This window comes from Pipistrellus hanaki (assembly GCF_964339955.1).
Source record: "Pipistrellus hanaki genome assembly, chromosome: 4".
NCBI lineage: Eukaryota > Metazoa > Chordata > Mammalia > Chiroptera > Vespertilionidae > Pipistrellus > Pipistrellus hanaki.
This window is the reverse complement of record NC_140506.1, coordinates 60,445,626-60,470,554: the sequence shown is the minus strand read 5'-3', so window position 1 is coordinate 60,470,554 and position 24,929 is coordinate 60,445,626. Positions and strand designations below refer to the sequence as shown.

The following is a 24,929-nucleotide window of genomic DNA, read 5'->3' as shown; positions in this document are numbered from 1 at the left end:
CTAGGCCAGGGGTCTTCAAACTACGGCCCGCGGGCCACATGCAGCCCCCAGGGGAGTCTGATCCTGCCCGCCAGGTTTTTTGGGCAGTGAGCGCAGCCAAGGTGTTATAGTAGAGATTAGTAGTTCATATAGTCCGGCCCTCCAGCTCTCTGAGGGACCGTGATCTGGCCCCCACTTTAAAAAGTTTGAGGACCCCTGCTAGGCTGTTGGTTTATCTCTCCTGGCTTTTGGTTCTGCCCTCTGGGTGAGTGTCATTATTAGAATAATGCTACTGTAGCAATTACTGGATTTTTTTGTGTAGCCCACATTTCAGGTATCTTGAGGAATTCATGGTAGATACCTAAGAATCTATGTATACATATGATCGCCTGAAAAGCATAACCCTCATAAAGCTAATAAAATAGTTTTTATGATATTAACCACCCTATTATGGGTTGTTCCTCTAGCAGGCAGCTTATACTTCTAAGATGATGACTTCTAAAAGGAAGGAGCATCTACTGGGAATGGTAATCTGATAGATGATTATCTCAATAATGGAGAATGAGGAAATTAAAGAACTGAGAAGAAGGTTTACAGTAAATGCTTTTTTTGTAAATGCTTTTAAAAAAAAACATTTTTTTATTGATTTCAGAGAGGAAGAGTGGGGGAGAGAGAAATATTAATGATAAGATAAAATCACTGATTGGCTGCCTCCTGCATACCCTCCTACTGGGGATTGGGTCCACAACCTGGGCATGTTCCCTTGACAGGAATCGAGCCTGGGATCCTTCAGTCCATGGGTCCAGGCTCTATCCACTGAACCAAACCATCCAGGATAACACAGTAAATGCTTTAAACAAAGTCCACTAGCATTTCTTTAAACCAAGGATTCTCTAGAATAGTCAAATTTCATTAGTAAGAAAAAGCCAACCAATCTCATTTGCACTTGGGTAAGTCCCCAAAACCTAATCTCAGTGACCAGCATATGGAAGACTCTTTGGTGGTGGTGGGGTGGGGAGGGGCCCATTTCAATCATACAGCTTTAGAGGCTACTTCCACGCAAGGCTGTTTTGAGTGGGACCTTTGGACAGAGTCATGGGAGGGCTGATATGGGCTAAAGACAGATAAAATATTAGTAATAATTTGTAGCAGACAGGCATGAGATAAGGACCAGCTGAAAGAAAAGCTTAGAACATAATTATGAGTCTGATTCTGATTTAGGGGAAATCTTTGATATTTCTAAATAGAGGGAATAGGGTTAATGTTGTTGGAACAGCAGGTAAAATATAACGTTGATAGTAGTGTAAAAGATAGACTAGTGGGAAGAAGTTGCAATGATAATGTGGACATTTTGTCCTTCACATATTAAATCAACGGTTCATGCTCATTGTCAGCACAGGATGTTCTCTGAGGTGTTTTTTGAGTAGCAGTTATGGATTTGTGCTGATATTGTCATCATTTCTTGTCCACACTCCCCTGTGAGCAAGGACAAGTATTACAGTGTGTTGATAAAATTACTATAGTGCATAGGGTTATGTAAACATTCAGTTTGTGGTGGGAGAATCATACAAATTTAGCACAGATAGAACAAGAATTCTGGCTTCTGGCCTTATTACATAATGAATGGATACCGTTTATTGAGTGCCTCCTGTGTGTGAAACAATGTGCTGTGTATCTCACAAATGTTATCTCACTTAGTTCTCAAAGCAATCCTTTGGCAGTAAGAATTGTGGACCCATTTTATAGTTGGGGAAGCTGGGGCTCTGAGAGAGGTTGTTATTCGCCCAAGGACACAATTATAAGTTGCCTCTGGGGCACTCTGCATAATTTTCTCATAGCTTGCCCATTAAATTGAAATGACCTGCTTATGTGTCTTTTCCCTACACCAGACTAAGTTCATCAGGAGAGGTACTCTCTTATTTTGAACCCAGTGCAGGCAATGCATGTGTGTTAGCTGAATTGTCTGTGCTCTTTTCATCTGCCTAAGCTTAGTAGATGCAAGAACATTATAAAAATGTGGCAGGGACAAGATTAAGGCTTAAATGATGGAAGAGTTTCCAGACTTTTTTTTATTATTATTATCATCAGATGTACTGGAAATCGCCAAATTGACTTCCAATATAAGTTCAATTATTTTACATGGCACCCACACACCACAGCACACCTGTATGAAGGACTGTGTCATACAACCACTCTTATTGTCACAGACCAATTGGGCCTTCACCATTTCCCCATCTGCAGGAGGTGAGGGTGATGTCCAGCCCACTGAAGTTTCAAGGCTAATACAGAATGAGAGAAGGAGGCCTCCATAGTGAGGCCTGGGTGCTGTTAGGGGTGGAGAGAAGGTTGCCTATTGGGTAGGCAACCAGAGATCGTAGGTTACCCTCCCTATGAACAGAGATGAAATCTCTAATGCCTTGCACTGTACTTTTATACAAAGAGATGCTCAGTAAAGATTTGGCTAGTGGGTAACAAAGCACAAAGTAAGTAAGTACTTACCTCTACCATAACCTTTGCCATCTGGCCCCTGCAGCTAATACTACCCTCAGCTCCTTCTTACCTTGTGGAACAGAAGTGCTCCAGATTTACCCTGACCAGAGACCAAGACCTGACATCTAGCCCCCACACAACATGGCCACACTCACGGAGGCCTCGCATAGGTGGCCAGGTTCAGAGAGTAGAATTTCCTGGATGAGGTGTTTGCTCAAAGAAGCCAAATATTAGCATGAAATGGGTAAGAGCAAACCAATATGAGCCATCCACGATGTTCCAGTGGCACATGGTCACGTGTCAGATCTAAAGGCCAAATAAGTTTACAAATGGGCAGTGAATTCCGGGAGTAGGAGTCTAGGATTCAGGAATGGTGAGGAGGCAGAGAGGAAGCAATGAAAGAAATAGCTGAGGGTATAAACTATGAGCAGGACCACGGTGGAGGGCCCATTCTCATTGGTATTTCCCTAGCAGCAGAGGGGCAAGCCTGCCACCTGAAGATTGTCGGGCAGGTCCCAGAGGGGTGGGAACCCTTCCAGGAGGCAACTGTAAGCAGAAGCTCAACTCCAGCACCTGGAGACTTAGGTGTTTGTGGCAGCCTGGAAAGCAAACACCCCTTACAGAGGAAATGTAGTGGGGAGGCTGTGTAGCACAATGGTTAGGAGATTAAGTTCTAGAGTCAGATTATCTAGATACCAATTCCACCTGTCACTGACTAACCATGTGATTTTGCTCAAGTTACTCAACCTTTGACCCCTTGGTTTCCCCATCTGTGTAATAGTACTTAACAGTATTCACTAGGAAAATTTGATACAGTAGCAATCCTAAAGCTTTTATGCACAGCTCCTTACACACAGAAACACTAAATAAAATGCTCACGGTTATTGTCAGCAGCAGCAAGTACTGATTAGGAAACGCAAGGTCGGCACTAGAACCCTCAGATGCGACCTCTGAATCGCCATGCCCCTCTTTCCCTTCAAGATCTCACATAAGATATTCCACATGCCTGGAACCTCATCTCCCTCTCAGTGTTTGGCTGCAACTTCCCCACCTCCTTCAGGTCTCAGCTGGCACATCCTCTCCTCAAGGTCGGGAGCTCTTGTTGTTCTGATGAGTAAGGACATTCGGATTTGCCTGCCTGAGTCAGGTTTGGTCTGCGAAGTAGGGCAGAGGCTAAGCCTTCCTGCCCAAGGTCCAGCTCGGTACCTGACATAGAAATAGACTCAGACATGAGTTATATTTTTGGAGCTAAGGGACCCGGGTTGATGGTTTTACTTAAAATAAAACAAACACCCTGGATATTATTGTTTATTCTGAGGGCAGACGAGACAGAACTTTAACAGGTAAGGCTCTTCTCGGCAGGAAAAATATGGGGTTCTAGTGCCAGAGCCTAGTGAATAGATGCTCTGCATTAGAGTTTGGGTGTGTGCGGTTGTTTGTTTGTTTTGCTGTTGTTGAGAGGGAGATGGAACATGGGTATAATACCTTTTTTACTCACTGATCCAGAAGGCCGACCTGGAGATCTAGGTAAAGACTTATCCTCAGGAAAGCCCCTTGGCTAAGGAGCCAGTGGCTGAGTTAGTTTCCAGCATCATATCCAGTTTTCTATCTGTAAACGCAAAAGTTGGTTTTTCCTTGGCACCCTTTAGGCCACACCCGGCCCGGCCCCATTGGCTCACGTTTGAATTCCACCTGAGGAAAGGTGTATGGCATCAAGTTCAGTTATTTTACATGGCTTTCTAAGATACTCCATGACCTGACTCCTGTAAAACTTTGCCTTTATTTCTCACCACCTCCCATTGCAAGTTATTTCTCAACCATATGGAACTTCAGTTCTTTAGCTGCCAGGCATTCTCTTGCCTCGGAGTCTTTCCCTCTGCCTAGAACTTTCTTCATATCACCTCTTCACCTGTGCGGACTTCTGCATAATCATCGCTGCCTTTGGAAAGCCCCAGCCCCTACCCCACTGCCCAGCCCAGGTCAGGTGCTACAGGTGCTGCAGGAGGACATGTTTAGCATGTTCTTGCTCACACACCCTGTATTCCCAGGCCTTCTCACTGGGCAGAGCAGAGTCAGCAGAAAACGTGGTGAAAGAATTTGTGATTGAATGCATCAGTAAATGAATGGATGCATGAAATATGCCTGTCCTCTACAAATGACCAAGAGGGTTACTTTGAATAGAGATCTAGAAGATGAGGGATTTTCTTTTATTTTCATTTGTTTGTTTGTTTATTTATTTATTTATTTATTTATTTAGTATTCTTAGGTTGGGTGCCCTAGACTAAAGAATTGAAACCCGTCCAAAAGGTATGGAAAACACTGATAGAGCCAAAATAAAATAAATCATGGAAAATGGATTGAAATGAGCCTAAGTAGGATTGTGCTGAACACAGCAGTATTCCACCCCAAGGATACATCCGCCAGCCTGTTCCTGTAGGATTTCATCTCTACTTCTCAAGTGAATATTATGCTTATAACACAAATCTACCATCAATGTAACACTCCAGACAGTTCCTCAGGGGCAGTCCATAAGAGTTTAGCATCACAAAACTGACAATAGAGGTCTTATCCCCTTCTGAGTGGGGATCCGAAATCAAGATTGGATTGTAAGTATATTGGGCTACTCTGGCCTTATGGGGCATGAAGCGAGGCTGAGACTTAGCATGAGACCTACCTACTAGCATGGGACAGGCTTTAAAGGACTGCAGAGAATGACAGTAGAAGAGCTAGATAGAGGCCACTATTGTCATGAAATACTGTAGCCTCAGTCACAACAGAGACAACAACTGGCAAGGGGTTTCCAATCAGAAGTATCGGGAGCTTGGAGGTGTGTTCATTGGTGGCTCCAACAGGAAAGAGTTCTCTCCATCATGGCTGAGTTCAAAGTAAGAGTAGACACAGGACACATTGAAACTGCCAGTTGATGGCAGATAAAAGAAGCCAGAAACAAGTGGAATTGGGATTACCAGAGTGACTCTGCTGCAGTACTGGCCGTTTCAGAGAGGGGTCAGCAGTGAAACACACTGGGGCCATGTAGAAAGGACCTAAAGAAGGAGTGGGAGGCACAAAATCAGTGGACAGGGTCACTAGATGCTCAGGAAGTCAGAAGGATAGAAAACGAGGTGGAGTTGAATTCCACACTAGGACATCATGGATTTCACTGGGAGGACAAATGGCAAGAGGTTTATCGAGCTGTGAGCACCGAGGAGGTGTTGAAACAGCTCTGGAATGTGTGGTGGTCACCTTGGCAGAGATGGGATCAGCGATGATGATTCATCCCTAGGATGAAGAAGATGGCCTTCAAGGTGAGTGTCCCAGGAGGTGGAGGGGAGCTCCTGTGTGGGGATATATAGGTGGTGTGTGAGCATTTTAAAAATGGCTGGTAACCCAGAGATGAATTCTTGCTTTGAAATAGAGTCTGGAACTGAGGCCGATGTGAAAACACAAAAGGAGTGAAGGCTGTGAAAGCAACATGTATTTCCTGGGCACCAGAAAATTTTTTAAAAAGTAAGGCACAAGCAGGACATTTAAGTGTTTAGGCCTGGCCAACAGGGACTTTAGAGTGGTGTCTGAGGCATTGCCCCCAGGCCTGGGAGAGGGGGTTAGAGTGCCCAGACCCAGGGTGGGGTGGCAATAGGGGATCTAAATGGACTACTGGGTTAGAAGCCATCTGACTCTCCTAATAAAGTGTGGCCCCTAAGAGTTTGGGTGGGGTCTCAGATGTTTGTAACTGACAAGAGCCTGCCTCATCTCACATCAGTCTGGGCGATGTCAGAAAACTCAACATTATGATTCCTCATTTGGGGTGTGACTCATAAGACTGTCAACCAGGTTGGCAATCTCCAATAAGCAAATCCCACAACATTTATGCTCTAAGAAACCTAAAAACCCAATCAGAAAGAATATATGCACCCTATGTTCATAGCAGCACAATTTACAATAGCTAAGACTTGGAAATAGCCGGTGGACACCGACAATGGGGTGGTAAGGGCAGAGGGGCGGGAAGATGAGAGCGACTGGAAGAGGTTAATGGAGGAAAAGGAGGATTTATGTAATACTTTCCATAATAAAGTTAAAAAAAAAAAAAAAAAGAGCGGCTAGACCAAAATACACAAGGGGAATCCGGAAATGTCCCTGCTGAAAGAATTCTTCCCTGCATACTTCTACAAGTTTAAGATTCATTTGAGCTCATAATTTTCCTTTTTAAAAATTTTATTGTCTAGCCGAGACCGGTTTGGCTCTATGGATAGAGTGTCGGCTTGGGGACTGAAAGGTCCCCGGTTCGATTCCGGTCAAGGGCATGTACCTTGGTTGCGGGCATATCCCCAGTGGGGGGTGTGCAAGAGGCGGCTGATCGATGACTCTCTCTCATCGATGTTTCTGGCTCTCTATCTCTCTCCCTTCCTCTCTGTACAAAATCAATAAAATATATTTTTTAAAAAATTAAAAAAAATAAAAATTTTATTGTCTAAAGTTTTACATATATCTCCTTTTTCCCCAATTGACCCCCACCCCGCACCTCAATGAGCTCACAAGTTTCCTTTTTAAAATGGCTGGTACTCCAGGAATGTATTTTGCTTTAAGTAGATTACTTTCACTCAGTCAGACTCCTAAAACCTTTTAAGAGTGCAGCTGCACTGAGAATGTGAATTCTGGTTGAGCTGCTGAAATGGAAAATGGTGAATTATGACGTACTTTGAGAGAGGGGCGTGGGGGATTTTGGATCCTCAGAAAGTCACTCAGGATACCACCATACTAGTATACCTGGGGATAAGTGAGGAAAAGCGAAGGGGTCATCTTTAGTATTTGCTCAACCTCTGCTTTCTCCATAGGGCTTCCTCCCTTCTTCCACTCCCTTTTGCCTGAGCCTTCACTCACTAATCATTTAGGATCCAGTTTAACCATCACCTCCTTCCTAGACTTGCCCAAGGAGAGATAGAAGCTCTATCCTTTGGTCTATCACATTTGTTTATATACATACTAGAGGCCCAGTGCACAAAATTTGTTCACAGGGATTAGGGGGGTTCACCTCAGCCCAGCATGCACCCTCTCCAGTCTGGGACCCCTCTGGGGATGTCTGACTGCTGGTTTAGGTCCAATCTTGCCTGCCTGCCTGGTCGCCTGCAACTGCCCCTCCCCCCCACCACCACCCCCGCCAGCATGGTTGCCCCCAGCTGCTCCCCCTGCTAGCCTGATCACCCCCAACTGCCCCCCTTCCCCCGGCCTGGTTGCCCCACGCAGCCTGCTGTTCGGTTGTTACTGTGAGGGTGTCTTGACCAATTTTCATATTACCCTTTTATTAGTATAGATTTGACTCTGATCTGTTTATTGTTATATTTCTCCCATAGACTATAGATTCCTTGAAACCAGGGTTCATGTTCATTTATTATTTAACATAGTACACAAATAGATTCAGTAACTATTGACATGATGAATAAGTTAATGTCAGTGAAAATACTTCACCTGGGCTAAACAAATTATCAGTGTTAATAAAAGAATCCTTATCAGAAAGACATTTCTAAATAGTGTAGGGAGCATACCCATTGCTATGCTATTTTTGTGTAACTTATATATTCATTAAAGTAAAATATTTTTTAAAAAAATATATTTTTTTTTCTTTTTTTTTTTTTTTTAAATATATTTTATTAATTTTTCACAGAGGAGGAGGAGAGAGGGATAGAGAGTTAGAAACATCGATGAGAGAGTCATCGATCAGCCGCCTCTTGCACACCCCCTACTGGGGATATGCCCACAACCAAGGTACATGCCCTTGACCGGAATCGAACCCGGGACCTTTCAGTCCTCAGGCCGACGCTCTATCCACTGAGCCAAACCGGTCCCGGCTAAAAAATATATATTTTATTTTAGAGAGGAAGGGAGAGGGAGAGAGAGAGAACCATCAGTGATGAGAGTGAATCATTGGTCAGCTGCCTCCTGCACATTCTCCACTTGGATCAAGCCCACAACCTGGGCATGTGCCCTGACCAGGAATCGAGCCAGGGCCTTCTGGTTCATAGGCTGATGCTCAACCAGTGAGCCACAGTGGCTGGGCTCCTTTCATATTTTTAAAGTTAAATTGTTGCTCAGTTAGTTACTAAAAACAAAAGGATTTTTTTTTTTTTTCATTCATCCTGGCCCTTCCCCAAATTAGACCAAGTTACAAAGTTTACCTAACCATGCAAGCTGCCTCATTGAGGTTTCTGATTTAAACAGAGATGAGCAAGAACTAAACATCTGAAAATCCCTGGAAGGAAAAATGTAGAAAGAATACTCTACTAATTATGAGATTATATGGATTAAAAAAAAATCACAAGAGTGGGCCAGGCAAATTAGAGAAAATTTGATGTATTATTTTATACATACTACTAGCTTAGCAAAAAAAAATAAAAATTTAAAAATTAAAAATTAAAATAACCAGTGGGACTAGGTTCAGGGAATTCAGAATACTCCCTTGCCACTAGCATAGCAATTGGCCTCTGTGGGAAAGCAATATGACAATATGTATGAGAAACCAGAAAGATGGTTCACAGCAGAACTCCTGGAATTTATCCCAAAGACATACATAAAAAGAAGAAAACAAGTTATATACTTGAAAATGTTCATTGTTCTAGTAATAAGAGTGCCTTCTCTCTGTCCAATTCCTCCCCATCACCTTTGTCAGCTGTGGGGTAGTGTCTCCCCTGGGCTTACAAGTGGCCTTGCTTTGAAGTACCTTCACAGGCTCGGACAGGGCAGATGACTCAGACCTGTGGATGCAGTGACACAGGGCTCTCTCTCAAGAGTAGACTGGCTATTTGTCTTGGCTCCTTGCCATGGTTCCTTGTTTTATCTGCCATCCCTGAGCACTAACTTCAATGGGTCATTCAGAGCTCCCTCTGCCCCCTGCCCCCTTTTCCAGTCCTCTAGTTTCCACTTGGACCATCTGCAGACTTCCTAAACTTGAGTCCATGGTTCTTCTTGTTATACCCTCCAAAATATTCTGAGGCTTTCAGGAAGACAGTAATTGCTAATTAAACTAAGTCCACAGCCTTAATGACCAAACCAAAGCAAACCAAAACAGACATGCCAAACAAAAACATTTCCTTCCCATTCATGGAAGGTAGGAAGGAGATAGGTGTTTAAGAAAACAATGTAAAGTCTTTCAGCAAAAAAGAAAAAAAAGGAATTTCGTTGAGTTTGATTGGAAGAACAAATATTGCCAAAAATCTTTAGAAAAAAAGACAACCTCCAAAAGGAGGTTGATGAGTAAATCTTCAAATCCTTTTGTTCACATACATCAAATACTGTTCATCCTCTTACATATTTCTAGGTTAACATTTAAAAATTTTCTTAAGTTTAAGTAGTTTCAAAAGGTGCAATTTCCTGCATACTGTAAACATTGACATTTTCAAATGGAATAGTTACTTTTTTAAATGAACCCAATGAAATCTAAATACCATAGCAATATGCCTACTACCAACCATTTAAAAACTATATGAACAAACTTTCCTGACTATAGTATATTTTACATAATTTATTTTTCTCTTTACACTTGTAACTCCATTCACATCCTCATCCATCAGGAGTATATCCTAATTTATTGCATTTTTATGTTTTAATGTGTTTTATCAATCATCCTATTATATTTCTTTGCAATGAAAATATGTATATATTTAAATTTTAAAAATTACATTTCCTATGAAAAACTGTAAATGCTGAAACATTTTCTTCTACACTGAGATATCATTACATTTATTAGTAATAATCAAGTATTCAACACAATACTAAATATATTACGTTTTTATAATTATTAAATATGTAAATTTTGTATAATTAGTGCATGCATTTATTGTTTTTAAAAAATATATTTTATTGATTTTTTATAGAGAGGAAGGGAGAGAGATAGAGAGCTAGAAACGTCGATGAGAGAGAAACATTGACCAGCTGCCTCTTGCACACCCCCTACTGGGGATGTGCTCGCAACCAATGTACATGCCCTTGACCGGAATTGAACCTGGGACCCTTCAGTCCGCAGACAGACACTCTACCAGTGAGCCAAACCAATTTTGGAGCATTTATTATTAAATGCTACTTCTTATAAGAATGAGGCAGAGTTTAGCATTAATGTTTTCTCAATTCTTAATTTTTATAAATTCTAAGAAAATGTTTTTACATTAATGAGTACATGGGGCTGTAGGAAGTTTTGTCATATCACTGTCACTTAATTCTATGAACTCTCTCCAATTTATAAACTTACCTTGTGATTTTAAGGTCATACTTTGTTGAAAGCAATTACTTGTAAATCATTGGACTTGTAAAAGTATGTGTTTACAGTCATTAGAAGTATACATTTCTCAATATAGCCCAGTCTTTTAAATTGATAAAAAATTGACATGAGTTGTCTGAGGTTTTTATAAATTATGCCCTTTGTTTTGGCAAATATATGGCTATTGTGAAAGAATTGGAAAATGAAATAGGAAGATGCCTTAACTACCTTACTTCACCACCAAGTCAGTTTTAGAATATATATATATATATATATATATATATATATATATATATATGCGACCATCCTACTGTTCGCCCAGAAGCTATGATGCATAATGACTGCTAGGAGGCAGATTCTCCGACCAGTAGAGGAGGGAGCCTGATTCCTTGCAGAATCAGCCTTGGGTTAGGTTGCTGTTGGGGCACTGTCGGCCCCGAATCTGCTTCACCTGCACCCTGGACCCAGAGATTGGTTTCAGCCCAATCCCCACAAGCCAGGCCGAGGGACTCCACCAGTGCATGAATCCGTGCACCAGACCTCTAGTATTACATACCAATGCAAGTTGAAGATTAGAAACTAAGTGTGTACCTGCCCCTTCAAAATCCCCTCAGGGATGCACATATCAGTTTAAAGACCGCTGATGTAAATTTTCACACCATTTTATTGAATTTGATGAGAGACAGGTCATCTCAGATTAGGCCTCTGCTGGGGATACTGTGCACTGGTGTCTATGCCTTGGGAGTATAGAACTGAGACCTGTACATGAGGCATCAAACAGCCAGTCCTGTTGGTTGTTTCATTTTTGTGGATGGCTAATCTCATCTTTTATATTTGTTTTATATTTTCTTACCTTCAATATTGGGGTACTTATGTTGAACCTATATACTGACTGCCTAAGGGAAATATGATCCACTTAAAAATGATTATGTCAGTCTTTGGTTGTTGGCACCAACTCAACACCAGATTGGGGGTGTGATGAAAAGAAGGAAACTTTAATTCAGGATAAAGTGCTGGGAAACAGCACAGCTATAGAACAACTCTGGGGCCAGGCTGCTCTCCAGCTAGACAGATCTGTGCTGCTCCTGGACTATTTGCTCTGTTCTGCTCAGGGCAGGTCTGCTTTGTGTGGCACTGGAGAGACATCTGTGGGTGTTTTTTTGTTTGTTTGTTTGTTTGTTTGTTTTTAATTGATTTGAGAGAAAGAGAGAGACACAGATTGTTGTTACCCTTATTTCTATATTTGTTGGTTGGTTCTTATATGTGCCCTGATGGGGGAGGGGATTTCATTATACTGATGCCCTAATCAACTGAGCTAGTTAGTGGGGCCACATATGTGGGTGTCTCAGTTCAGTCAGTCTTCAGTGGAAAAGAAAGTAGCTCTCCCAGCCAGGGGGCGTGGAGAAGATTTTTATAAACAGGAGTCCCCTCCCTGGTCCCTGATTGGCCTGCCTCATGCAAATGAAGGCTCCAAATCCTCACAGTTTGATTGGTCCAAAAGGCACTGCCTTGATTGGATAGAATAGAGCTGCTCTAATTGGTCAGAGCTTCACAGTTTTGACTGGATGGGAAAATCATCAATCCTATTGTTTGAAATAGGATTCTCAGAACTCCTTTATAAGCTGTCTCAGATGGCAGAAATATAGTACAGGTAGGCAGTTCAGCATAGAGGCAGGTAGTTCAGTGCAGGTTTCTCCTTGTTTGTATCAGAGGCCCCTGTGCAGAAATGGCTACTAGGGTCTGTTTTTAAAAACTTGAACCCATTTAGCCACCAGGAACCCTTATTAGTTAGATGTCTTTTTCTTTTCTCTCAGGATTCACAATTAAGACCATTAAAAAAGATAAGAAATTTTTAGAGTATGGTAAGGGATATAAGCAAAATATATAGTTGTATGAAAATTACAATTTCAATTATGCAAGCTACATAAACTTCTGGACAATACTACAAGTGAATATGCAAAAATGAAGTGATTTTTTTTTGTAAAATGTCTTCCATGTTGCATGATTCAAAATAATAATAATAAACTTTACGATGCTGGGGGTGGTCAGGTAATCTGTCAAATCTAATATTCTCTTTCTTCCTATGGTACTAAGAAACCATGTGTGAGTTTAAATTCCCCAAAATAAAGTGTTCAAGAAATTTAAGATCCTTTTTTTTTTCTTTCAAAAACTAATTTCTCATCATGCTTCATTAAGGATGTCATTCCCCAAATATATTTAACCTCTTCTCTAATCGAATTTAATACATTCCCTGTCTTGATGTGACGAATTAGAGGTTTATTTCCTGCTGTATGAAGTAATAATCTCATATTCATTTTTTTAGCTTTCTTTCATTTCCTGGTTGTTCAGAGTTCAAGAACTCGACCTCACTAACTTGTACTGCTCTTAAGTTTTAGCATTCCTCATAGCCTTTCTATTTTTTAAAATCCGTACTTTAAAAAAGTAGTCATGTTTAGCAGCCTACAAAACTAACATTTTCCTCAAATTCGTTTTTTGTGGGTAGTTTTTTTTTGTTTGTTTGTTTGTTTTGTTTCTTTTTTGAGATCGGATCGGTATATTCTTGGGCGAGTCCGAGAGAGTTTACTGCGTGTGAGAGAGTAAAAACGGTTACCACCCCTCTGTGGTTCACGGCAGTGGGACCCAAAGGTTCCCCGGAACCAGCGCCCAGACGGCGGAAGCCCGGAGGAGCCCGCCAGGTGACCGCAGCCCGGCCCCTGACCTCCGGCGGCCGCCGCACGGGTGGCCCCGCCCCCTCGGGGCACGCAGGTGCCTCCGCCCCCACCCCGCCCCCTCCTAGCCGGCGCTCCGCACGCAGGCGCGCACTCCGCCCGCCCGTGGCCACGCCCCTCCGCGCCGGCCCGCCCCGGCCGGCTGCTCCGCCCCTAGGCGGTTGCTCCGGCGGCCGCCGCCCTCCCCCGGCCCAATGGCGCGGCTGCCGCGTCAGTGATGTGGGCTAGTGCTCAGGCTCGTCCGGCCCCAGGCCCGCAGCCCATTACACCATCCGCCGCGGCAGTCGCTGCAGCCCGCGCAGGCTGGGAGGGCGGGAGGCGGCTCGGCGTGGCGGGGCGGGGCGAGCGGCGCGGCCGCACTCATTCCTGTGGGGCGCGGGGCATGGAGGAACCGAGCGGCCGCAGGCGGAGCTGGGCGGCGCAGGCGGCGGCCGGGACAACGGTCTCAGCTTGAAGGGGGGCGGCCGGAGCCCGAGCGGCCGGCGGCGGCGGCGGCTGGAAGGACGAGCTCCGGGCAGGTAGTGGCGGCGGCGGCGGCGGCGGCCCGAGGCGACCGCGGGGAGGCCCGGGCGGGAAGGGGAAGGAGGAGGGCGTCCTGGCAGCTGAAGGTGGCGGCGGGCTGGAGGCCCCCGGCCGGCCGGTCCGCCCGCCGGGAGCGGGTCGTGGTCAGCGGAGGACCTTGGGGAGGAGGGAGACGGGGGCTGCCCGGATTTGGAAAAGGCAGAGGCGAAGGTTCCGGGAGGTGAAGGGGCGGCTGAGGTTTGGGGACCTGCGATCCCTTGGGGGCGGGGGGACCCAGACGGGGCGGGCGAAGTTTAGCTAAAAAGCAGCCGGATTTCCTGGGCGCCTCTCGGAGTTTTAAATCGGGTGAGGGCTTGGCGGGGGCCGGCGGGGGCTTGTTGGGTCTGATTTTTTGTTTTGTTTTGTGTGTTTTGTTTGTTCATTCCGGCCGCCACGAGGCCTCCAGCCCCGCGCCCCTGTCGGCTTCCGCTGCGGAGGGACCCGCGCCCCCGCCGCTCGCTCCGGGCTGCCCTCTCCCCGGCGCGGGCGGCCCCGAACCGGAGCGGAGCTTGGCCGCCGAGGAGCCGAGGAGCCCGGCTGCCTGTTGGTGTTTAAATTTACCAAATAGAGAGGAGAGTCCGCCTCCCACCCAGCCATTCGGGGGCGTGTGTGTGTGCGCCTTTTTGTGTTCTTTTTTCACCTTTTTGGGCGAGGGGAAGGGGAGCGTTGGTGGCGTGGTAGTCCCTAAAATAGGACTTTTCCTCCCCACAGTAGAAGTTATGAAAAACCAAAACAGTGTTTTGTTTTGTTTTTTGGTTTTTGGTGGTTTTTTTTTTTTTGCTTTTACCTAGGAGAAATCCAAAACTACTACTTTTCTTTCTTTCTCCAGTTTGGGTGCTCTGGTTGTCCGATGTTGGAAGGCCACAGGACAGAACAGACTCGCCGTGTTTTTTGTTTTTTTTTACATCCGCCCTGGAGTTCGGCGATTAAAAAAGTGAACTTTGGTTTTCCTGTGTTCGATAAGCGTTAACCTGGAGCCTTTGCGTTGAAGGATAAGGAAAAAGCCACAGCCTCTCCACCTGGACCTAAATGGATCTAAAGACAGCAGTATTTAACGCAGCTCGCGATGGCAAACTCCGGCTCCTCACCAAGCTGTTGGCAAGCAAATCCAAAGAGGAGATTTCCTCCTTGATCTCCGAGAAGACGAACGGGGCCACGCCGCTCTTGATGGCGGCCAGGTATGGGCACCTCGACATGGTGGAATTCCTCCTGGAGCAGTGCAGCGCCTCCATAGAAGTCGGGGGTTCGGTCAATTTTGATGGCGAGACCATCGAGGGGGCGCCCCCTCTGTGGGCCGCTTCTGCAGCAGGACACCTGAAGGTGGTTCAGTCCTTGTTAAATCATGGGGCATCTGTGAACAACACGACTCTAACCAATTCAACTCCCCTGAGAGCCGCCTGCTTCGATGGCCACTTGGAAATAGTGAAGTACCTTGTAGAGCACAAAGCTGATTTGGAAGTGTCCAACCGGCACGGGCATACCTGCTTGATGATTTCATGTTACAAAGGACACAAAGAGATTGCTCAGTATTTACTTGAAAAGGGAGCAGATGTTAATAGAAAAAGTGTTAAAGGTGAGTTTCGCTTTTTCACTTGAATTTTGGTTTACCACTTATTTTCTGGAAGTTGGGTACATAATGACAAGCAGTGGGTGGTGAGTAAGTCAATACTGACTTGTTTTGATCAGGTATCCCTTCCAGTATAACCTTTGATGTTTCTCTGGTATTTGATAACCTTGAACAAGTGTGATAGAAATCACACTATGTTAAGCAGCATTTTCTTTCTCATTATGGAATAACTTCTAATTGCTGGAAAATGGGTTATTCAAAGTTACAGAGCATGTTAGTGGCAGTTGGATCTGAGCCATTAGCTTGTATTTCATCTTCAGAATATACTTCAATGTATTATGTTTTTCTCAGCTTCAATTTTTGTAGAACACTCTTGGAGTAAAAACTATATTTAGTGAGTCATCTTGTTTATCTTAGGTCGGCATTTCTTTTGTTATTCTGTCAGGGAAGGCTAGGCCAAACTGACCTGGAAGGACAAGTATCAATGGAAAAGGAGAAAAATCTGTTCCCTTATTCCCTATTTATTGTGTGGCCAGTTTGTTTTTGTTTTTTAAATAAAGAATATGTATTAAATATAGCAAGAAAGAAAACATTTTTTAAAACTACTAACAATACTGATAACAAAACAAGGATTAGGTTAAACAAATGTGGATTTGTTGGCTAGCAACAAGGTAAATAACCTTTGTCCACAAAAGTTAAGGTTTACAATGGAGTATAATTTCCAGTGATTGTAGTAAACTTAAAACAGCAAATGACAGTTCAGAATTTTTTTAAATTCTTAAAGAACAACTGTTCTGATACTACAATTTTTATACCTGAAGACCTAGTTTTCTTAAACATCTATTTATACAGCAGCAAAATAATTCAGTGTCTAATTAAAAACACTATTAAAACTTGAAAGTAGCATACATACATGGTAAAAAAAAAAAATATTCAAACAGCACAAATTGGTTTACAGTGTTTATAGTGAAAATTAAGTCGTATCACCCCTGATTTCTAGACCTCCAACCCACCCGTGATCACTATTTACAGTTTTTGTGTGTGTCCTAGAGATAGTCTATGCAAATACAAGGATTTGCCTCTATCAATCTCACCTTTCCTGTTTACTTGCATACTGTTAAAAAAAATCTAATTTATCTTGGATGTCATTCATCTCCAACACACATAGCCTCCTCAGTCTGATTCATAGCTACACAGTACTTCATTGTATATCATTTATTTATCTATTCTCTATTGATGGACAGTTCTGTCACATCCATTACAAACAATGCTGCTGTGAATATTCTTGAACAAAAGTGTTGCACATTTGTGTGAAAGTAGCTGTGTTGTAAATACGTACATGTGGAATTGCTGAATCAAAGTACGGTATATGTGCATTTATCACTGAATAGTGTCTGATTGCCTTTCAAACACTAAACTACACAGTTATGGGGCAGATAGTTACTTGATATATTTATTAAAGTTAGTATCATCTTTTAAAAAAAGGTCTGTTATAAAAGTGAATCAAACTCATTGTGATTTTTCTGAAAATGTTCTTCCCTGGGGAAATATAAAAATATCACAAAATCCAGACAGTTAGAGGTAATCCTTCCAATTTCTGAATTTTGTGAATAGATATATTATGCAGTTTTATTTAATGCCCTCTTCTATTGCCTGTTTTTTAGCTTACTAGATGTTATCTTTAATACCATTAATTATAGCTCATTAATTTTAATAGCTGCATATTCTTCTAATGGAGTTTTATGTTGCTTCTAGCTTTTCAGTATGATTCACATGTTTCTGTAAGCATTCTTTCTTATAAATGTTTTCAACTGTTCCCAATTGTCTTTGAGATAAATTGTTAGGTCCAATTTTTTAATATTTTTTAAACAATCATTTTTTAAAGAACACTTATTTCTAATAGGACAAATTGCTGCTTAGAGACCATGTTAATACTAGGAATGCTTTGAAATCTTAACTAAAAGAGGGTTAAAAGGTGTGGTTGCTTGTTTAGGTTTGTTGGATTTTTGTTTCTTTGTTTTGTTTTGTTTTTATTTATCAGCCTAATGATGGACAGATTGTTGGTAAGTTCATATATTTAAGTAATTGGGGTATGTTTTAAACTCTTATATATCATTGGAGAGATGAGTACTGGTACTATTTCCCTTGTGTTTTTCAAAGCTGCTTTATATACTCCTAGAAATATAGTAGTTGAGAGAACTATATTGTAAGTAGCTCAGCCTGTGCAGCATTTTTCTTACTAAACTCTGAACAGTATTTAACTTGATTACCTTTGCTATTTTAGAAGACTATTCCTTTTTAATCACTATCGTATAGCTGTGTGTATCCTTACTCTTTTCACCAGTGGTCTGCTTAGTCTAGCGTCATTTTTCCCCCAGTGTCAGTATCATATATTTATGTCTCTAAAAAATTCACATAGCCTAATTTTATATGTATAGTACATATATACACATACATATATTTGTATTTTAAATATACATGGTGTCCCAAAAAAGCATATATACTTTAAATAATTATTCATTCCAATGGGTTAAATCTAAAAAAGAAACATCAATTGAGCTGTCAGCTGTTAAAGTATGTATACATATTTTGGGGACACCTTGTCTATAATATATATTGCTCTGTGTGTGGTACTCTACCTTTTCATGGTGCATTTTAATTTCAACAATGACTTTTAATGATTGTTGGGGCAGATTAAAGTACATTGCACCCTCTCTCACTCTGATTCTGAAACTTACATTCTTTGGTGATAACTCTCATTGGCTCTTCACTTTTTTTTTTTTTTTAATGGGTTAAAGGGTAATAAAAAAGCAGGGATCAGTTGAAACTGAGGCAGGAACACTGGAGAAAGATCCGATAAAGCATCAAGGAGAATTTTCCCCCCACATTTTAAAAATATATATATATTTATTGATTTTTTTACCGAGAGGAAGAGAGGGATAGAGAGTTAGAAACATTGATGAGAGAGAAACATCGATTAGCTGCCTCTTGCACACCCCCTACTGGGGATGTGCCCGCAACCACGGTACATGCCCTTGACTGGAATCGAACCTGGGACCCTTCGGTCCTCAGGCCGACACTCTATCCACTGAGCCAAACCAGTTTGGGCTCCCCCCACATTTTTAATCCCACCTAGAAAGTGGAAAAACACTGATAAAACCAGGATAAAATGGAGAGAGATAAAGAAAGAGAGAGGAAAAAACATCAATGAGAGAGATATATCCATGGGCTGTCTCCTGCAAGCCCCATACTGGGGGTGGAACCTGAAACTTGGGCATGTGCCCTGACCAGGAATCAAACCAGCTACCTCTAGGTTCATAGGATGACACTCAACCAACTGAACCACACTGGCCAGGGCTCTTAGAAAATTTTATATGTCAGCTGTTGGAAATGATTTTGAAGAAAGAAAATGCCAATAGATTATGCTTAGTCTGGTTCAATATAAAATGTATGTGACATTTATATTCCACTAGAGGCCCAGTGCATGAAATTTGTGCAGGGGGGGGGGGGTCCCCCCTCTTCCCCCGCCTGCACCCTTTCCAATCTGGCTCCCAACTGCTCACCTGCCTGCCTTCCTGATTGCCCCTTAACAGCTTCTGCCTGCCAGCCTGATCACCCCCTAACCACTCCTCTGCCAGCCTGTTTGCCCCTAACTACTCTCCCCTGCAGGCCTGGGTCCTCCCCAACTGCCCTACCCTGCAGACCCGGTTGCCCCCAACTTTCCTCTGCCAGCCTGGTCACCCCTAACTGCCCTTCCCTGCAGGGTTGATCACCCCCAATTGCCCTGCCTTGCAGGCATGGTTCCTCCCAACTGCCCTCCCCTGCTGGCTTGATTGCCCACAACTGCCCTCCCTTGCAGACTTGGTCCCTTCCAACTGCCCTCCCCTGCTGGCCATCTTGTGGTAGCCAATGGGGGCAGCCATCTTGTGTGTTGGAGTGATGGTCAATTTGCATATTTTTATTAGATAGGATAGAGGCCTGGTCCATGGGTGGGGGCTGGTTGGTTTGCCCTGAAGGGTGTCTCGGATCAGGGTGGGGTTCCCTTGGGGCATGGGGCAGCCTGTAATGGTGTGCAGGGTGGCCACACCCCCTGGGAACCCAAGCAGAGGCCCTGGTATGTGGGATTTATTTATTTTCTGTAATTGAAACTTTGTAGCCTTGAGTGGAGCCAAGCCTCCTGCTTGCTCAGTGGCTGCAGCCATTTTTATTGGGATTTATTTAGTTTCTACAATATAACAAACTTTATGGCCTTGAGCGGAGGCCAAGGAAGCCCAGTGCTGCAGAAATTTGGCTTCCTCCATCTTCGGGGGCAACTCAAGCCTACTGCTCTCTCCAGCTCAGTGGCTGCCATCATTTTGTTGGGATATATTTATCTTCTATAATTGAAACTTTGTAACCTTAAGCGGAGGCCAAGGTAGACCAGGGCAGGCAGAAAGCTTGGATTCCTCCATTGCTGGGGAAACCCAAGCTTCCTGCTCTCTCCGTGGCTGCAGCCATGTTGGTTGGGTTAATTTGTATACAGGCGTTGGTTGGTAGGCGTGACTTGTGGATGTAGCAGAGGTATGGTCAATTTGCATATTACCTTTTTTATTAGATAGGATTACTTTTTAATGGGCTGTTGGCATTTTGAGCATATTTTAAACTAAGGTGGAATACATTCATTAATTGAGAAAGCATTTATTGAGTCCCTCAGTGTGCCAGGCTCTTAGACTTAGGATGTATAAAGATGAGTAAGACAAGCTATCCAGTTTTTGATTCCCTGCCCTTGAGGAGCTTATGGCTTGATGGGAAAGACAGGTTAAGCAGATACTTAAACCACAATATGGTAAGTGCAACAGCAGGCTTTCATTTTTGGAAATACTTTATCCCTAACCAACTCATTCCCTTAGTGGACAGTGCGTTCCTCCTTTTCCCTAAGGTATTCAAAGAGGGAGAAAAAAAGCTTTGAAATATTTAGAGAAACTTCTCTAGTTTAGCACAGTTGATTTTTGAGACAGGAGAGTTGTCTGCTATTTAAAACTACAGACCCTAAATCAGAAGCAGCCCTGTATAGTTACAGTCATTTTTGGCTTTTCTTTTTTTTCTAAATATGTTTTTATTGATTTCAGGGAAGAAGAGAGAGGGTGAGATAGAAATACCAATGATGAGAGAGAGAATCATTGATTGGCTGCATCCTGCAGGTCCCACATTGGGGATTCAAGCCTGCAGCCTGGCATGTGGCCTGACTGGGAATTGAATCCTGACCTCTTGGTTCATAGGTTAATGCTCAACCACCAAGCCATGCCAGCTGGGCTCTTTTGTTTTTCATTATTTTTTTAAACTTAGAATGGGACTTTGCAGATCTATGGTAAAATTACTAAAAGCCCTTCAATTTTGCTTTTATACCAAAACTTAAGTGGTAAATGAGCAGCTGAAAGTGATTGAGTACTACAGACCAACGGAACAGCTCTCAGTTGGAATTGGGGAGGCTGGTCCTAGAGGCCTAGTCACCCTTAACTGCCCTCCCTTGCGGGCCTGGTCACCCCCAACTGCTCTTCCCTGCAGGCCTGGGTCCCCCCCAACTGCCCTACCCTGCAAGCTTGGTCACCTCCAGCTTCCCTCCTATCTGTCCTCTCCTGCAGACCTGGTCCCTCCCAACTGCCCTCCCCTCCTGGCCATCTTGTGTCCACATGGGGGTAGCCATATTTTGTGTTGGAGTGACAGTCAATTTGCATATTACTCTTTTATTAGATAGGATAGAGGCCTGGTGCACACTGAGGTTTTCCCTGAAAGGTGTCTCGGATCAGGGTGGGGGTTCCCTTGGGGTTTGGGGTGGCCTGGGCAAGGAGCCTGTGGTGGTTTGCAGGCAGGTCACCACCACCACCACCACCACCACCACCACCACCACCACCCCCCCCACCTCCCCCCCCCCCCCCCCTCCCCCCGGGCTACCCAAGCAGAGGCCCTGGTATCAGGGTTTTATTTATTTTCTATAATTGAAACTTTGTAGCCTTGAGCAGAGCCAAGTCTCCTGCTCGCTCTGTGGCCACAGCCATTTTTGTTGGGATTTATTTATCTTTTATAATTGAAGTTTTGTAGCCTTAAGTGGAGGCCAGGGCCAACCAGGGTGTGTGAAAAGCTTGGCTTCCTCCATTGCTGGGGAAACTCAGGCCTCCTGCGGCTGTGGCCACAGCCATCTTGGTTGGGTTAATTTGCATACTCGCTCCTGATTGACTGGTGGGTGTGGCTTGTGAGTGTAGCAGAGGCTCTGTCAATTTGCATATTAGTCTTTTATTAGATAGGACTAGTAGCCCTGTACATGAATCCGTTTGCCAGTAGTCTCTGCTGCCCTCCTGTAGCTCTCCTACTACAGCTCATAGCTTGCTGCCCTGCCCTCCTGTAGCTCTCTGTCACCCACTTATATTTTGCTGCCCCACCCTCCTGCAGATCTGTGATCCAGTCGTTACCCCTCATGGTGTAATGGATAATTAGCATATTCCTCTCTGTTATTAAGGAGCACTTGATAGCGCTATTAAATATGTTAGCTATATGACAAATATATATATAGTAAGTCCTCACTTAATGTCATTGATAGTAACTTTAAGCAAAAGGATGTATAAATGAAACCAATTTTACCTTGGACTAATTTTCATAAATAAGAGTTAAGTTCCTAGGACATCTCATCAATGTTATTAAACGATGATGAATGAAACAATGTTATTTGAGGACCTGCTGTGTAGCAAATAAAAACATAGGATTCATTCTCTATTTCCTTGCTGCTCAATTAGTAAAGGCCAGCAGCATAGGCACCACTCGGAGCTACCTCTAGATCAGCTGACTCAGATCTGCATTTTACTGTGATCCTCTGGTGTTTGTACACTGAAGTTTGAGAAAAACAATTTTATGTGACTTAGTTCAAGTTTTGTGTTTGTGTTGTTTTGAACTATGTGAAGATTTTACAGACAGTGGAATCTGTTGAATTGATATTGCTAGAAAAAGTCATTTAAATTATAACAAACATTTTGTATTTTTTAATATTTTATTACATTATGAGGACAATTTTGTTACATTAAAAAGATAAATTCTGTTTACCCTTTGGGAATGGCTTAGAAATGGACTGAATTCTGATTCTGGTAAGTAATCTTACCAAAATTAAGATATTTATAAATGTTTAGCATATTTAACACTTTAATGAAACAACTGATAAAGCAAATTATACAGCCATATCTCATTCTATTGCATTTCAATTTGTTGTGCTTTGCAGATACTATGTTATTGTTTACAAATTGAAGGTTTGTGGCAACCCTGCATCAAGCTAGTCTGTTGGTACCATCTTTCCAACAGCATATGCTTACTTGGATAATTTGATAATTATCTAATATATCAGACTTTATTATATTTGTTATGGTGATCTGTGATAATTGATTTTTGATCTTACTATTATAATTCTTCCTGGGTGCCATGAACCATGCCAATATGATAATGAACTTAATATATAAATGTTGTTTGTGTTCTGACTACTCCACCAACTGACTGTTCCCCTATCTATCCTTCTCCTGGGCTTCCCTTGTTCCCTGAGACTCAACAATATTGAAATTAGACCATTTAATAACCCATTAATGGCCTCTAAGTGTTCAAGTGAAAGGAACAATCACAGATCCCTCACTTTAAATCAAAAGCTAGAAGGCATGTCAAAAGCTGAGCTATGTTGAAAATGAGACTTCTTGTGCCAGTTAGCCAAGTTGTGAATGCAAAGGAAAAGTTCTTGAAGGAAATTACAAGTTCTACTCCTGTGAATACAAATTATAAGTAAAACAGCCTTAAATGCTGATAGGAAGAACATTTTAGTGGCTTGGATAGAAGATCAGACTGGCCACAATGCTCCCATAAGCCAAAGCCCAATCCAGAACCTTAACTTTCTTTATTGAAGAGAGAGAGAGGTGAGGAAGCTGCAAAGAAAAGTTTGAAGCTAGCACAGATTGGTTTATAAGGTTTAAGGAAAGAAGCTATCTCCATGACTTAAAGGGCTGATGTAGAAGCTTCAGCAAGTTTTCTAGAAGATAGAGCTAAGATGATGAAGATCGCTACATTAAACAACAGATTTTCATTGTAGACAAAACAGCCTTATATTGCAAGAAGATGCCATCTAGGACTTTCATAGCTAGAGAGAAGTCAATGCCTTTTGCCTTATTTTAAGAAATTGCCAGTCACCCCAACCTTCAGCAGCTACCATCGTAATCAGTCAGAAGCCATCAACATCAAGTCAAGGCCCTCTGCCAGCCAAATGATTACCACTTGCTCACAGCTCAGATGATATTTTTTTAGCAAGATATATTTTTAAGTTAAGGTATGTACATTGTTTTTATAGACATAACACTATTGCACACAATAAACTATAGTATAGTGTATTGTAACTTTTATATGCACAGGAAACAAAAAAATCGTGTGACCTGCTTTATTGTGATAATAGCTTTATTGCAGTGGCCTGGAACCAAACTTGCAATATCTCTGAGATATATCTGTATACAGTAAATATAATAGATAACTTGTTATCATTTACTAATTCCAGAAATGAACATAAATAAGACATGTCATATAAGAAAATGAAGTTTGTGAACAGACATGGAAAATGTTTTATATAACTAGTTATAAAGGTAATATAAATTAAAATTCAAAGATTGATTCCAGTGCTAGAAAGAATACTATAAAATTGGAACTTTTGAAATATTTTGTAATTCCTTTGAAAATGAATTAAAGATGTGTGTTAAGCTATCACACATTTGTGATTCTGTTTTAAGGTAGGCATTGATTTTTTTTTGTCATGTGTTTATTGAAGTATAATTTATATACAAATAAGATCCATCCTTTTTAGTATACAGTTCTATAACTTTTGGTAATTATATACTATAATTTAACTATCACTACAATAAAGTTAGAACAAATGGTTCCTTCATGCCCTTTTGTAATCAATCCCTCTTCTAATACACACACTCTGGCAGTCACTGGTCTATTATCTCTCCTTACAGTTTTTAAGCACTAATTGTAATAGTGAAAATTCTGAAACAGTGTAGGTGTTCATTAATAGGAAGGTGTTAATATAAATTAGATGTCCATTAACAGGGAAGTGTTTATGTAAATTATGACATGCCTCCTTATTTGCACTTTCATCATAAAGATATTAAGAATTATTAAGTAGTAACTATGTAGTTCATGTAGTAACATAACATGAAAAAAGAACAAGATGTAGGAGAAAAGCATGCAATAGTTGTATATGTACTGATTATCATTTTTTTAAAGCATACTATGTAAAAGAGACTTGGAAACATGCAACAAAAAATATGGTTGCTTTAAAAAAAATTTTTTTAGCCTTTGTTTTCTA

At 42.2% G+C, this 24,929-nt stretch overlaps 1 protein-coding gene across 2 annotated transcripts in view; it reads left to right on the top strand.

The window, feature by feature from the left end:
• The first annotated feature begins 4,733 nt into the window (after nt 1–4,733).
• The window catches only part of FEM1C (fem-1 homolog C), a 33,480-nt gene continuing 13,284 nt past the window's right edge, over nt 4,734–24,929 (top strand). The window contains exons 1-2 of one of the 2 annotated variants that reach the window (XM_084882832.1): nt 4,734–5,774; nt 14,834–15,577. In XM_084882832.1, the coding sequence (XP_084738958.1) occupies nt 15,034–15,577 (544 nt within the window). In that variant the 5' untranslated portion in view covers nt 4,734–5,774; nt 14,834–15,033. Of the gene's footprint in view, nt 5,775–13,675; nt 13,962–14,833; nt 15,578–24,929 lie in introns of those variants that run through there. The other variant, XM_084882831.1, reaches the window with a different exon arrangement.